This window comes from Talpa occidentalis, unplaced genomic scaffold, assembly GCF_014898055.3.
Source record: "Talpa occidentalis isolate TD23 unplaced genomic scaffold, MPIMG_talOcc4v2.1 talOcc4.10, whole genome shotgun sequence".
In the NCBI taxonomy this organism is placed as follows: domain Eukaryota; kingdom Metazoa; phylum Chordata; class Mammalia; order Eulipotyphla; family Talpidae; genus Talpa; species Talpa occidentalis.
This window is the reverse complement of record NW_023600993.1, coordinates 88,416,715-88,432,712: the sequence shown is the minus strand read 5'-3', so window position 1 is coordinate 88,432,712 and position 15,998 is coordinate 88,416,715. Positions and strand designations below refer to the sequence as shown.

Sequence of the window (15,998 nt, the reverse complement as noted above, 5' to 3'; positions counted from 1 at the left end):
AGAAGGGAAAGTTTAAACATGAACTCACACTCAAAAAATAAAGAGTGGACTTGGTTATCTACAGAAATAGTTAAAGGTCTTGCCATGGTTTTGTTGTCTTTTATTGTTTTATGGGGTGTGTTTGAGTGAGAGAGAGAGAGAGAGAGAGAGAGAGAGAGAGAGAGAGAGAGTTCACTGGAATGCCAAGGTTTGAAGGATCCAGAAATTTCTTTTATCTGCAATGCCTTCTCCTCATCTAGGGCTGGTTATGGCCAGTGAGATTCATATTAAGGATTTTTTTTTTTTTAGAGAATGGGTAGAATATATTTAACACATTTAATGCAGACCATATTGATCACCATTCCAATAACATCCATGCTGTGATTAACTAAGGTGTTTCATTCAAGTCTAACCAGTTTCAGTCCCTTCCCCATGCTAACCCCAGCCTCTATATTAACCATACATTCACCCTTCATTCACAAACAGGTGAGAAAACCTAGCTTCAAATCCAAGTCCTATACCCATCCCACCTAAGCCCCAATCCCAAGACAAACAAATCATGCCAGCCACCCAGCACCAATACCCAGCTTCAACCCAGCAAGAGCGCACATGGAAACTGTGTACTCCAATCGCCAATTTCACCAAACTTCACTGCAAGATCCATTTGATCACAAATGTCATTCAAAGTCCAGCTTATCCCAAACCATCAGCCCAGATTAATATCATAAATAAGCCCTCACCTCTAGTTAATCACTATTTTTCTACCATTCCTCCAACCAAATGGTTGTATCCTCTCTGCTACAATTCATTTCCCAATCTCCAAAGTTACCCCTTGGTTGATCCTATAAACCCTCAACTTAGACTCAATTTCCTAAACCAAACTCATGTCCTAAGCACTCATTCCAGTGACGTTACTACCCTACTCTGCTCTTTGTCTAATACTCTCTATCACTCTTCCACCCAGGAGCACCAAATCCTTACATCTATCATAGTAGTACAATGACAGAAAAATTCTGATTTGTGATATGAACCTGAGGTTAACATCCCTAAGCAGCCTGACACTAAATCACCAAAATTGCAAATCCACATGCAGGACCCAGAACCTTTGAATGTAGTTCAATTACCTGACGCCTTATGAACCAGAATCAGAAGGATGACAATGGTCATTAAATAAGTCTTCATAACTGAAAGCCTCTGAGAGAATGAAGAGAACACACAAGGGCTATAGTAGCGACCTTTGCAACAGGGATGTGCTCTGCTTTATTAGTTTGAGAAGTAGGTTCAGGTTGTGGGCAGTGAACTAAGAAAGGTGGGACATACCTGAGGTCAGCCATGCAGAAGGATAACATGTATTACATATCTCATCCGGGGACTCAGTGTGAGTGTAGGAGCTTTGTCAGCACTCATGCCAAGTGGCTTTCCTTTCCAATAAAAGACAAAATATAAAATTCGAGTCAGTTTGTAAATTGTGTAAGATAAATTGAACCAATCAATCTATCAAACAATGAAAAATACTAGTAATTATAAAAAATGAAACTTTAAATATGTATTTCTTTATATTACTGACATTAATCAGTAGCACTTATTGCATATCCAGTGCTGTATAACCATCAGAACAAAGAAGAGAAAAATAGGGGGCGGAGGGATTTAAGAAGGTAGTATGGAAAAGGGAGGAAAAGATGGAAGGAGAAAAACAAAGGTCAGGGAGTGATGTTAGCAATATGGAAAACTAAGAGATCCCAGGTCTCCTCCCTCCCAAAGCAACATTTAGTAAGTTTCCTCTGCCCATTTCTTCTCCCTTCCATGTCATCTTCCAAACCCATTCTTCTCTGAAATATCTTCTCCTACTAAGAAAGTGAATTGTGTAGAACAATATAAAATCACACTGGTCAGAAGAACACTCTCAGTAGAACAAAAGTACTGTCTGAGTTTACTCTTGGCACTAGCCAGGGTTGGGCATATTGTATATCCTTACCACCCTAACAAAGGAGATGATGAAGTATGATAAAGGCTCTTCCCACTGTAAGGATTTCTTTTTTTTTTTTTAAAGATTTATTTTATTATTTATTTATATAAGCACTGGGTACAGTCAGAAGCGCGGGAGGGTGAGAGAATTCACCAGAATCAGAGCGGAGAGCAGAGCAGGCAGACTGACAAAGTACACTGCTGAGGGGAGCAGCGGGCGGCAGGAGAGGTCTGTGCGCCATGTGGGACCCTCACCCAGTGGCTGGGGATCGAACCAGCGCTGCAGAGGCTGTGGGCAGCATTGCAACCCAGCGCTCAACCGCTGTGCCCCCGGGGAGGCCTCCTCACTGTAAGGATTTCTCTTCCCCATTGTCCTTTCTGGTGACCTTTGCATGAAGCTATGTGCAAGTCACAAGCTTAATGAGCATACTGAGCCAATCCAGCCATGACCTAGACCTGAATTCTTTCTTCCTCCATCATCTTATCATAAGCAATTACACTTGCACAAAAGCCACACAAAAATGGTAGGTAATATGGACATCTGGATCATCCAGTGATCACTAAATCTGTTCAGCTTTGATTTAGTCATACAGTGAATTTCTACTTTGTAGAAATGGACGATCTGGTGGATTTGATAACACCCAGTTCATGAAGGCGATTCAAAACACTTCCTTAGTTGATGACCCGTGGTCAGATATCCAGTCTCTACTAGAGACCTGAAGCATACAGGGAACTGGTTTCCTGCGTAATCCTTTGCTGCCAGCAGCATGACCTTTTTCCAGAACTGCCATGGGACCTGCCAAGACATCTGGTCTGAACAGCGGAGCAGATTGTACCACATCCTGCTACAGAACACCCTCTTGTTCTAGACCTCCACTAAAACTGAACGTCATCTGAGTCAACTGATGAAGGGGTCAGAGAAGATTTCCAACTGTGATCTATTCTGCCTCCAAAAAACTAAAAATAGTTCACTAAGTATTGTATCTCTTATTGAATAAAACTATAAGATACAATAGCTTGTTCTGAATGTAGAGGAAATACCCTGACATGTCCCACACCATCTAATGATGTAATAGGCTCCTGAATTTACCTCCTGCTCTCTAACTCTGTATTAATTATTTGTGTTAAACAACAACCAACCACAAATTCTCAGTGGCTGGAATGATTAATTTTCTGTGTCAACATGATGTGCCATAAGGGGCCCTAATTAAACATGAAATCAGGGTGTACCTAGAAGGGTGTTTCTGGACGAGATTAGCATTTGAATTGATGGACCCACTAAAGTAGATTGCCCTTCCCAAGGTGGGTGAGCATCATCTGATCCACTGAGGACCGAAACAGAACAAAAGGCAGACAAATTAAGAAATTGCTCCATTATATTGCCTTTCCCACAAGATATCACACTAATCCTTTACATTCTTTTTTTTTTTTAAGATTTATTTATTTTTGCATACAAGAGCTGGGGTACAGGCCAGAGATGCAGGGGGTGAGAGGATTCACCAGAGACAGAGTGGGGGATAGAACAGGCAGACTGACTGAAATACACTGCTGAAGGGAGCAGTGGGCGAGTCAGGAGAGGTCTGCCGTGCCATCTGGGTTCGAACTTGCACTGCAGAGGCTGCGGATTGCTTCATAGTGCAGTGCTTAACCCCTTGCACCACCAGAGAGGCCCTAATCCTTTACATTCTTGACCTTATGCAGCTAGGATCTAATGAGCAAGACGTAGCAGCTGCTCTATAGTTACTGGTGAGACAAATGTGTGTTAGAGGGTAGGAAAAAGGCCAGTTATGATTTAAGGGTCTTCTAGATCGGCAGAATTCTAGTGTAGTGGCATGGAGCATGTCAAGATATCCCCTCTAAAGTAAAGATTAAATTGTTGCATCTGGCTCTTCCTAAATCTAAGAAAGAGGCAGCAAAATAGGCAGATCAAAAAACCACAAACATGGCAACTTGAGATATCCATGGAAATATGACATCACAAGAAGAGAACAACTCTCCAGAATCCAGCCAAAACCATAGGGAAGATTTTATCTTCCTGTTAAATATAGTTGAAAATTGGTATGATAAAAAATTTAGAAGAATTTCTCAGCCTCTTCATTCTTGGAATGGTCTCAGATTGGAGGGCCCAATATTTTCCCTATATGGACCCTGGCTTTGTCCTAAGACACCTGTGGAGTCTGTACATTCACTTTCCTTTGCAACCCTGATAGCCTTATAGTCAAATGCTAAACCTGAATCTGTGCAGTGTCCGTGGCTGAAGATGTGTATATCCTTAACATCTTTCAGAGAGGTCCTTTGGCACTCAGAACATGCCTTGACTTGTCTATTGGTTGCCTTGAGATTATAATTTTCTTTTATCAAAACTATCATCTCTGCCACAAATACCACATCACAGTCCTAATTATCATTGCCCCCATGCTAACCTAGTGCAGCATGTTCTTGTAATGCATTATTGCCCACCTGCATTTCATTCATTTAAACAGCTAGAAATTTTAGTAATAGTGATGCTATTAAATGCCACTTGCCAATAACTCTGCCACTTAGAAGTGTTTGCCTAATTCGTCCAACAGATTCCTACACTCAGTTCCATCCATCCCGCTGTCTGGTTCTAATTCTTTCTTGCGGATACCACATCATACCAAACAGGCCAGGGTAGGCAATTCTATTGTCCCTATCCTGATCCTACAGTGCTTACTCAGAAGACTCAGTGACCACCACTACGTGTTAACTGGATCATCCAGGCTCAATCTAATTGTCACCTTCCCTCTGCATCTTCCAGAATGAACCACAGCCCTCTTCATGGTGCCAAGGCAAAGCCAGAATGTAATCTCCTCCCTTTCTTGGGAACCCCTCAACTTCCACTGAGCTACCCTAGCCTCCTGTTTTTGTCCAGTGCTCCTTGGCTCCCCATCTCCCAGGCTAACTTTCCCCTGTCTGTGATGACCGCTGACATGAAAGATACACATGAGAAGGAATGCTTTTTTATGGAAAGGGTACTCCAGAAGGAGGAAAGAATTATTCCTGGAGGGGGTAAGCTTGGTGATACTCAAATTTCAGAGTAGCTTGAAGTGTTTGTCATGGACAAGTTGGTGTCAGAGTCTTAATCCACCTTCATTTTGTTAGAATTGACTGTTTTCATGGGAAGTTTCAGACAGCACTTTTGCTGATTTTGACAGGTTAAATACTGAATTTCATCTTTCCTGCAGGCATTTCTGCACATACCATGGTAAAGCTAGCATGGACTCCAGGACTCTTGGCTCTTGCCATAGCTGAACAGGCCACCTGGAAAAAATAGAACCATGTTTAGCTTCTATGTAATAGTGATGATAAAAGTTGGGGAAGCACTCCAGACATCCTCCTACCTCATATAACTTTTCAGGTTTTTCTTACCCATATGTGTTTATTAGATAAAATTCATTTATGTATCCATTCATTCAATAAACATTTACTGAAAACTTCTGTTCAAAGCACTTAGTTCAACATCAGGAATACAAACATTTAAAAGAGAGAGCCTTGACTTTCAAACAGTTTAAATTCATATGTACATGTCTGGGGTGATGAAAAGGAAAAATGACTTTGATTATCCTAGAAAAGTTTGTCTAGAACAGTTTCTGCCCATAAATTCTAGTAGTTATTAAGAAAGCAACACAAGGTACCGCTCTTGAAGCATTGAATGCTATCTTCCTTTTTAGTTTTTTGGGGTGTGTGTGTGTGGCTTGTTTTTTAAAACCCACCTGTGGTTTCCATCAGTATTCCAGTGTGGGAACTGAGCTTTTCTGATCATGAGAACAAATGTCTGTCAAGTAGAGGATGAAACAAGGTGAGAAATAGGGAGGAAGAGAAAGTAAAGTAGGAAGAAAATGGAGTTAAGAGAGATGAAGGAGAAAGGAGAGGAAGAGAAATTGCGAGACCTGGGGACTCTGAACACAATCTCAAGAAAGAAACAACCTTGATTTTCTTTGGGGCTGGGTTGAGACCGCTCCCATGCCTCTCTGTACATGCTAAGGTTTGTTAAGAGACATCTGAAGACATTCCAGCCTCATGATTTCATTTATCCACACTGCTAACAGGCTGTTTTCCTTTAGTGCTCTTGACAATCACACTCAAGAAATATTTTTTTTATTATTTAAATTTTATTTTTATATTTCCCTTACAATTACAACCCCCTTATTTTGACCCCAAGCCCTCCTTTCCCCACCCCCGAACCCCCATAGAGTGTCTCTGGTTCATAGTTTGTTGATTTTGATATTTTCTTTCTTATAGTTATTCTTTTTCCTGGTCCCTTATTTAAGTTTTCTAGATTCCTGCTATGAGAGAGACCATCCGGTATTTTTCTTTTTCTTTCTGGCTTACTCAAGAAATATTTTTAAGAATTTGAAAATATTACTGGATATTTTGCATTCAGTGCTCCAGTTCTGCTGTGATGAGTTCAACTATCTTATACAAGCTTAATCACCCCAAACCCAGCCTAAGATAAACCTGCCCAAGATAAACTCTCCTATGCCTACTTGATAAGACTTCTACTCAACTAACTAGCACCTGATTCCAACTCCCAGCCCTGTCTCTTCTGATAACCATCCATGGCTCAGCTCTAAAACTTAACACAAGCATAACACTAGCCAACCCACCCAAGCCCAGTTCACAGTGTCAATCCCAAACACAGTCCAACTATGTTCGCTGTACCCTAACCCCTAGTTCTACCCAACTTCATCCCTAACTCCATTCAAAATAGCCAACAAAAATATCATTTTCTTACCATACTACATCAAAACATTAACCCAGCCTAACTCTATAAATATAACTGCTCATTCCCTCACTCCCACTTATTTTTCTACATCAAAACATTAACCCAGCCTAACTCTATAAATATAACTGCTCATTCCCTCACTCCCACTTATTTTTCTAATATTATTCTATCTCTAAGTCCTGCCCCATCCCCACCACAACCCAAACTCCAAATTCCCATTGATTTCTCTTTTAGGTTCCCACTTGGGATCCAGTCTTTTATACCTAACCCATAAATCAAGTTCCCATCCCAATGACAGCATGACATAAAATGCTTCATGCTTCAAAACTTCATAATCTGGATCTTCCTGGTGGTGCAGGGGTTAAGGTCTCAGCACTATCAAGCTATCACCAGCCACTTTGGCCTGAGTTTGATCCCTGGCCGGGGAGCTAACCCACATGGCGCAGCAGACCTCTCCTGTCTTGCCTGCTGCTCCCCTCAGCAGTGCATTTCAGTAGATCTGCTTGTTCTGCTCCCCACTCTGTCTCTGATGAATACTCTCACCCCCCCACACCTCTGGCCTACATCCCAGTTCTTGTATGCATAAATAAATAAAATAAATGTTAACAAAAAAACTCCATAACCCCAGGAACAATAACCTCTTGACAGAGACAGGGGAGATCTTGACAGGAGGTGGACCTTGGGAGTAACATCCACAACCTACCCGAAACCAGAAAAGACTTTAGGTGGCACCTACTATATGTGAATAGGAGTCATCTCAGAGATCACCAAGATAAAATACCATGTTCAAGACCCCAGAACCTTTAAGGGTGGCCTGAGTTACCTGAAATCTTCTGAACCAAGATCAGAAGGATGGTCATTGTTAGGGATGACCATTAATTAGAGCTTCATGATGGGCATGTCCCAAGAGATGGAGGGCTATGTTGCAGGGGACTGAATAGATAGTGTCCTCCCTTTATTAGCTCTGAAACTAGGGCAGGGTTGTGTGCAGTGAACTAAAGGGATGAGACATACTTGAGGTCATCCAAGCAGAAGGATAACATGTATCACATATCTCCATTGGGTACTCTTTGTATGTGTGGGAGATATGCCAGCAATGTTATGTCAAGGTGGTCCTTCCTTCCCAGTAAAAAACAAAGACAAATTAGAGCCACTTGGCAATTGTAGGAGATAAATTTGAACGAATAAATGAATGAATGAATGAATGACTCAAGCAAGCAATGAGAAAACTGATACATAACTATAAGAAACACTTTTAAAATGAGTTTTATTATAATTAATTATAACGAATAATGTTTTAAAGCATTTGTCTTTACCCTCTTGACAATAGAATCCCCCATATCAGTAGTAATTACTGTACTGTCAATTCTTTATTAGGCATCTTGGGCTGACAAAGGAGAAGGAGGAGGGAGAGAAAGAGAAAGAGAAACCAAAAAGGTGGGGAAGAAAAATTGAAGAGGAAGTATAAATGGAGAAATGCTTTACATGAAGCAAAAGTAATGGCAATTTATATTTACCTTAAATCTGCCATGTGTCATAATACCTAAATATTATGGCCTAGATATGAACACTTACTTCAGCACTGTGAAGTTTGGTTATATTTTCCACTTCACAGATGAGAGGAAAGTTCAAAGAGATGATGTAACATCCCTGGCCACACATCTAATGAGGCATCAAACTTAGAGACAATACCTTCCTGGCAGTATTTACCTTTGAGGCTTTCATTTTTCTCTGAGTTGAAGAGCAGAAAATGAGAGGTGAGGCAAATATAGAACCAAATTGCTGAAAATCAGAGACTGCTTACTGTTAAGACAATAAATTCAGCCTGAGGAATTCAGTGATCATTCTTTGAGAAATGTGAATGAAACTATTTTTTAGAGGGGGTCACATTGACTTTTCACTCCAAATAGTCATGTAGAAGGTGGATGGGTGGGTCTAGTATATTGCATGAAAGCCTGGAAGTGAGTGAAAAGATTCTTCCAAAAGTGTAGGAAGGAGGGCCTCCCTTGTGGTGCAGGCGGTTGAGCGCAGCACTGTAAAGATGTCCACAGCCTCTACAGTGACAATTCGATCCCCGCCGGCCAGGGAGCAACCCACATGGCAAGCAGACCTCTCCTGTCTCACCTGCTGCTCCCCTCAGTAGTGTATTTCATCAGTCTTTCTGTTCCACACTATTTCTCTGGTAAATCCTCTTACCCTCCTGCGCATCTGGCCTGTACCCCGGCTCTCGTAAAAATAAAATAAAATCTTCAAAAAAAAAAAAGTGTAGGAAGGATTTCCACACCTCACATGACAAAGTAAAAGGAACTGAACTAGCTCTTCCACAGGTAAATGGAATTGTATTAATCCTCCCACTGTAAACAATTATTACACTGGAAAAAATTAGAGAAAGAGTAACTGTTTCAGACATTGAATTAAAGGCAGTGCAGAAATCAGAAGGCAACCTCTGAAATGAGAGAAAATATTTGCAAACCACATATCTGAGAAGTTAATATCCAAAATGCATAAGGAACTCACACAACTCAACAGTAAAGTAATAATAATCCAACTTAAAATTGGCAAAGGACCTGAATAGACATTTTTCCAAAGAAGATATTCAAATTGCCAACAGTCACATGAAAAGGTGCTCAATCTTTAGGGAAATGTAAATCAAAACCACAATGAGATATCACCTCACACTCAGTGGAATAGTATTATCAAAAAGATGAGAGATAAAAAGTGTTGGTGAGGATATAGAGAAGAGAGAACCCTTGTGCACTGTGAGAATCTAAATTGGGTCAACCACTATGGAAAACAATATGGAAGTTCCTCAAAAAATACCCAAAGGACACAGAAACATCAACTGCAAAGAACACCTGCACCCCTTTGTTTATAGCAGCACTGATTACAACAGCTAAGCTTTGGAAACAACCCAAATGCCAAAAAATAGATGACTGGATCAAGAAGATGTGGTACATATATACCATGGAATATTACTCAGCATTCAAAAAAGATAAACACATGCAATTTGCAGCAACAAGGATGGCGCTGGAAGGGATCATGCTCAGCGAAATAAGCCAAAAAGAAAAAGAAAAATACCGGATGGTCTCACTCATAGCAGGAATCTAGAAAACTTAAATAAGGGACCAGGAAAATGAATAACTATAAGAAAGTGAAAATCAAAATCAACAAAAAACTACGAACCAGAGACACTTTTTGGGGGGTGGGGGGCGGGAGGGGAGGGATTGGGGTCAGAATGGGGGGTTGCAATTGTATGGGGGAATATAAAAATAAAATTTATTATTTTAAAAAAAAATTAAGCATGGATATAACAATTCCACTTCTGAGTATATATCTAAAGGGTGAAATCACTATCTCAAAGAAATACCCACATCACCACAAAAAGCACCACATTACTTACAAAAGCCAAGGCATGAAAACAATCTAAGCATTCATCAACAGATGAATCATCAGTTTCATCTATAAGTAAATTTACTGTAATCACAAACCACAACATTGCCCTAAGGTGAAAGGCAAAATGCAGGAACTCATCAAAATAGCATCCGTGACAGCAAGCAGACAATCAAAAATAGTGGATACAAAGAGAAGCAAGAAAAAATAACTTATAAAGAAGAGAAAACCACTCAATGGGTACAAAGCCAGAAGTGACAAAAATGATGGAAATAGCAAGTATTTTAAAGAGTCGTTAAAAATAAGTCCAAGAGAGATTCTACTTCCCGTTATAGTCGTATGCAACTCTCTTCTGCATGAAACAAGTTTAAAACTGAACAAAATTATTTAAAAGTATTGCAATTCACTTGAAAATAGTCAGTGGCAGGCAACAAGTTGACAAAAGTTTACTCGTGAAAAACACCAGTGCAGCAGCTAGCAACGATGACTTTGTGGCATTTTTGTATAAGGATTTCCCTCTGCCTACAAGTATGGGGACTAAAAAGCTCAACTTCACTGTTCAGAGAAGGTGATATCAATTCAGGGTGATCACTAGAAATTTTAGAAGAAAAAAATCTAGAATCGAGAGAAATTTAGAGGGCACTTAGACCATATACCTGTGTGCACATATTCTGGAGACTTCAGAAAACCCTGAAAAAAAATGCAAAGAGTGGAGAGATTTTAAACCTTTCTGCACCTTTGAATGCTTACATTAACCCCCATGTAGCTCAGCCACACAGTCTGGAAATCTCACTTCCTTGAGTATCTAAGTATAGTTCTGCCCAAATCACTGATTGCAGAACCACTCAAGGGCTGACTCAGGTTCAAAAACACTTGAGCAAAGACATTACCAGCTGCACATGACAGAGGAGCCAGATTTAGGAACTTGAATCCACACACTTTAATTACCTGAGACAAAAATAAATAACCCTTGGAAAACACATATAATCTAAATTCACCACAATATATTATATACAATGTTCAGTGTTCAAAAGAAAATTACTACATATACGAAACAGGAAAAAGCCCAGATTTAGATTTGGTAAACATTTAAAAGCTGCTATTATAAATATGTACAAGGAATTAAATATATGTTCAAGGAATTAAATGATGTTAATAACGAGTTAAGGTGAACATAGAAATTACAAAATGGAGTCCAATGAAAATTTAGAGCTGAGAAGTATAATAAATAAGGGGGAAAATTCATTACATGGGCTCAAAAGGATATTTAAGGTGGTAGGGATAAGATTCAGTTAATTTGAATATAAATCAACATTAATTATATACTCTGAAAGGCAAGCAACAAAAGAAAAATAAACAGAGCCTTAGAGACCTGTAGAAGAATATTAAGCAATTGTATTGGAGCCTCAGAGGGAGGGGAAAAAAAGAAAGGAGAAAATACACTTGAAGAAATAATGCAAATTTGGTGAAAAACTTACAGGCCAAAGAAGCTAAATGAATGTAAAATAAACACCTAGAAAATCATAGTCCAATGGCTGAAAGCTGAAAATAGAAAATCTTGAAATCATCATGAGAAAAACACCACCTTACATCCAAAGGATCAGAGCAGCTGGCAACTGAGTTATAAGCATAGATTCAGAAAATACTGGAATGTCTTGCAATCATAGTCAAAGTGCTAAAAAGAAAATAACTATTGACTAACAATTATACATATATCAAAAATATACTCCATAAGTTAAACATTTCTAAAAAAACAAAAAATGAGAAAATTGATCAATAATGGGTTAATGTTGAAAAAAGTCATTTGAAGTGCAGAGGAAGAGCAACAGGTGATAATTTGGATGCATAGTAATAAAAAAAGGACATAAAAAATGGTTAAAATGTGGGTAATAAAAATATATATATACACACATACATACACACATATATAGACACAATATATATAAATGTGTCCAATAAACAGAAATATACAAACATAAAACAAAGCACAAAGAAACAGGGGAAATGACACAAAACTGGTGCTGTTTTGATATTTTATAGGTAGTAAAGCAGTATTTAATTTGAAGTAGATTGTAATAAGTTAAAAATGCATATTGCTATCCCTTGGACAATTACCAAAAAAGTCAAATAAAGTTTAATATTTAGAATCTTAGAGAGGAAGTTTTTTTTTTTTCCCCCCTATGGTAAATCAGGAACTCTGTAAAACCTTACAAATACCAATAACTTATACTCTTTTTTTAAAAAGATTTATTTATTCATGCATACAAGAACTGGGGTACAGGCCAGAGATGCGGGGGGTGAGAGGATTCACCAGAGACAGATTGGGGAACAGAACAAGCAGACTGATGAAATACACTGCTGAGCAGAGCAGCAGGTGAGACAGGAGAGGTCTGCTGTGCCATGTGGGTAGCTCCCCGGCTGGCCAGGATCTATCTAACCCGTGCTGCAAAGGCTGCGGACAGCTTCACAGCGCTGCGCTCAACTGCCTGCACCACCAGGAATGCCCCAATAACATATTCTTAATTATCCCCAGTTTTTTTGAGAAGTGGGATGAATGAACCTTCCTCTGAAGAATTCAACAAGCCAATGGCTTACACTGACCAGGAATCTTAACATTGGTTCTTTGAAAATAAGGTTGACTACTTTAGCAAGCATGGTATATTTCCCTATGAGTTAATGTTTGGAGGATCTATGGATTTGAGGAGGTTAAGCCTAGTTCTTTACCTGGTACAGAGGAAAACACTCTTCTCAGGCAGGAAGTGTTTGTTTCCCTGGCTCACTACGCCATCATGTGGCCAGATGATGGAGGCGCCCTCTTGGATGTGCCATTGATTGAAACTTGGAGACAGTAACTTACAATAATATGCAAGAGGAAGAAAAAAGTGTCTCTAATGGACTGTTGGCAAGAGATATAAATAGTTATTACTTTCTTTGTCATTATTCTGGCCATTATTTTAATGTTTTGTTTTGTACTGGTTAAACAAGGAATTTATCATTTTATTCCTCCTTTTAAAAATAAGTATCTCAACCCCACAAAATTTTGTACCAGCTAAATTTCCACTATATTTTCTGAATATGGAATAAATCGTCAAGAAATACCTTTATTTGTCTATAACTTCAAACCCACTGGTTGAGTAGTTTAAATAGAAAAAAAATGGAAATTTTCAAATTTCCCAGCAATTGAAAACAACAATACCCAAATATTAAATAATACGGTCTTAAATATGAACCCAATGTCCTGATCCAAGAGGCCCAAAGAATTTCAAACAAAACAATTCCAGAACAACTCATTTCAAGACACATTATAAGGAAATATAAAGACAATGGGTGAGGTGGGGGGGAGGGAGAGAGAGAGGAGACCCTACTAAAAGAAATACCTGAGGACTTTCCAAATCTGAGGAAAGACATAAACATGAATGTCCAGAAAGCAGAGAGTATACCCAATTTATAAAAGCAAACTGATCTTCACCAAGACAAATCATTGTTAAATTATCAAAAGTCAAGGAAAAAATATTAAAGGTTATTAGAGAGAAAGGAATATAACCTACAAAGGCATCTCGGCCAGATGTCATCAGAATTTTCAGCAGAACTCTCAAGACAAAGAGAGTGTAAGGACATATTCACCATTCTGAAAAATAAAAACTGCCAGCCAAGAATACTCTAACATGCAAAATTATCATTCAGATATGATAAAGAAATAAGGGCTTTCCCAGACAAACAAAAGCTAATGGAGTTTACCAGGACCAGACTTGCCCTAAAAGAAACAAAAGGAGTTCTTTCACAAGGAAAGAAAAACAAAAGAAAGCAAAACCTTGAGCAAGCTGGCGATGGAAATGCAGAATCTGAAGTGAAAATAAGTATAATGTGAGGCAACAACAAACCACTAATGGAGACAAAGAAAAGGACAGAAACTGCAGCTAACTGATGATGAGCTGATAGCAGCATGTAAATGACTATCTTAGACATAGAAAAGTTTGCTACAAACCTCATGGTAACCACAAAGCAAAAATTTAAAATATTTAGAAACATAGTAGAACATATGGAGAAACTGAGAGAACAACCAGGGGATGTCATTCAAAATGAAAGTGCAGCGGGCTGCCCTTGTGGCCTAGGGGTTAAGTCTCGGGTGTTATCACCTCTATAGCCTGAGTTCAATTTCCAGTCAGGGAGCTGACTCACATAATGCTCAGCAGGCTCCTCCTGTCTGCCCCCCTGTTCCCCTATTTCAGTAGATCCACCTGTTCTGCTCCCCACTCTGTGAATCCTTTCACCTCCCTCCACACCTGTGGCCTACACCCCAAGTTCTACATAAAACCAAAAAACAAATAAAATGAAAAAGCAGATAGAAACAATGGGGGGAAAAGGAACAGAAAGAAACACCAAAAAACAAGATAGAATGACTGCATACAATCCTCTTATATCAATAATTGCTGTAAATGTGAATGGTCTGAACTCATTGACTAAAAAGCACACAATGACAAATTAGCTTAAAAAGCATGGCTCCCTTATACTTTGCATACAAGGGACTCACTTCAGACATAAAGATAAAACAAACTGAAACACTGAACAAAGGTAATTCAAGCCAATATCTTATTTTACTCCTAATTTCTTTTTTTTTTAATTTAAAGATTTATTTATTTATTTAATACAAGCACTGGGTACAGTCAGAAGCATGGGAGGGTGAGAGAATTCACCAGAGCCAGAGTGGGAAGCAGAACAGGCAGACTGACGAAGTACACAGCTGAGGGGAGCAGAGAGCGCGGCAGGAGTGGTCTGCACGCCATGTGGGACCCTCACCAGCGGCCGGGGATCAAACAGGCGCTTCAGAGGCTGCGGGCAGCTTCACAGTCCAGCGCTCAACCGCTGCACCACCTTAGAGGCCCCTACTCCTAATTTCTTAAGATATTCTATTATAATTGTTTTTTTCTAATTTACAAAATATTTTCTCTGGATCACTTAAGGTAACCCTGTAAATGTTCTCTTTTTATCAATTTAAGATAAATAAATATGCTGATAAATAAATGTGGGGGGAAAACAAAAAAAATTCAAATGTGCCCATATTTCTTAGATCTATCCTTACTGATCATAGCATATTTTTATTGAAGTAACATTGCATTATAACATGTAAATTTCAGGTATATACCATTAAGAATCATTTCAGTGATCTATAATTTTATTTGGAATTTTGGCACATACATAAAGAGGAGATATGGCCTATTGTTTCTTTTCTTTTGTTCTTATCAGTTTGTGAAATCAGAGTCATACTAATCTAAAATCATCTGGGCAGCTTTTACATTTCCTCTATTTTTTGGAACAACTTGTATAAGACAGGCATTAATTGTTCCCTCAAGTTTGCAAGATCTGAGGTGACCATATAATTCATCCGTAAATAATGTAAGCAGGATGCAATTGAGAATAAAGGAGGGCATTTTTAATAATTCTGCCAGGGCAGAAGAGCATGAACAAGAACCGTTCTAAACAAAGCAATGAGAACTCACTGTTAATACTTTATGAGACTTAGTGGGAGGCAAGACCTCTCAGTACCATTTCAATGTCTTCATGCTTGGTTGAGCTATTCAGGTTTCTATTTCTTCTAGTGCTACACTTGATGGATTGTTTTCCTTTGAAGTTTTTTTTTTTTTCAAATTTATTATGCATATTTGCTGATCCTAGAGCAAAATGTTCTGGAAAGTTGTCATTCCCAAACCACTGGATGTGATTTTTATAGCCCTCAATCTCTTAGTCTAGCAGAGAACCCTTTCTCTCACACACTGATTTGAAGACATTGGGTCATTTCTTAATAGGGACCTATCTTCTGTTTTATCTGCATTTCTTTAGTTTATTTACCACTATATTCTGTAACTAGAGGTTAGTTCTAATAGATTCATTTTTTTAAAAGATTTTATTTTATTTATTT

The 15,998-nt window shown here is 38.8% G+C and overlaps 1 protein-coding gene across 1 annotated transcript; it reads right to left on the bottom strand.

Moving 5' to 3' along the window:
• Nucleotides 1-4,990: 4,990 nt before the first annotated feature.
• Nucleotides 4,991-7,551, bottom strand: DEFB116 (defensin beta 116). The gene is given in 2 exon segments (XM_037501612.1): nucleotides 4,991-5,226; nucleotides 7,515-7,551. Coding segments are annotated over 2 exon segments (273 nt in total).
• Between the last annotated feature and the right edge of the window lie 8,447 nt (nucleotides 7,552-15,998).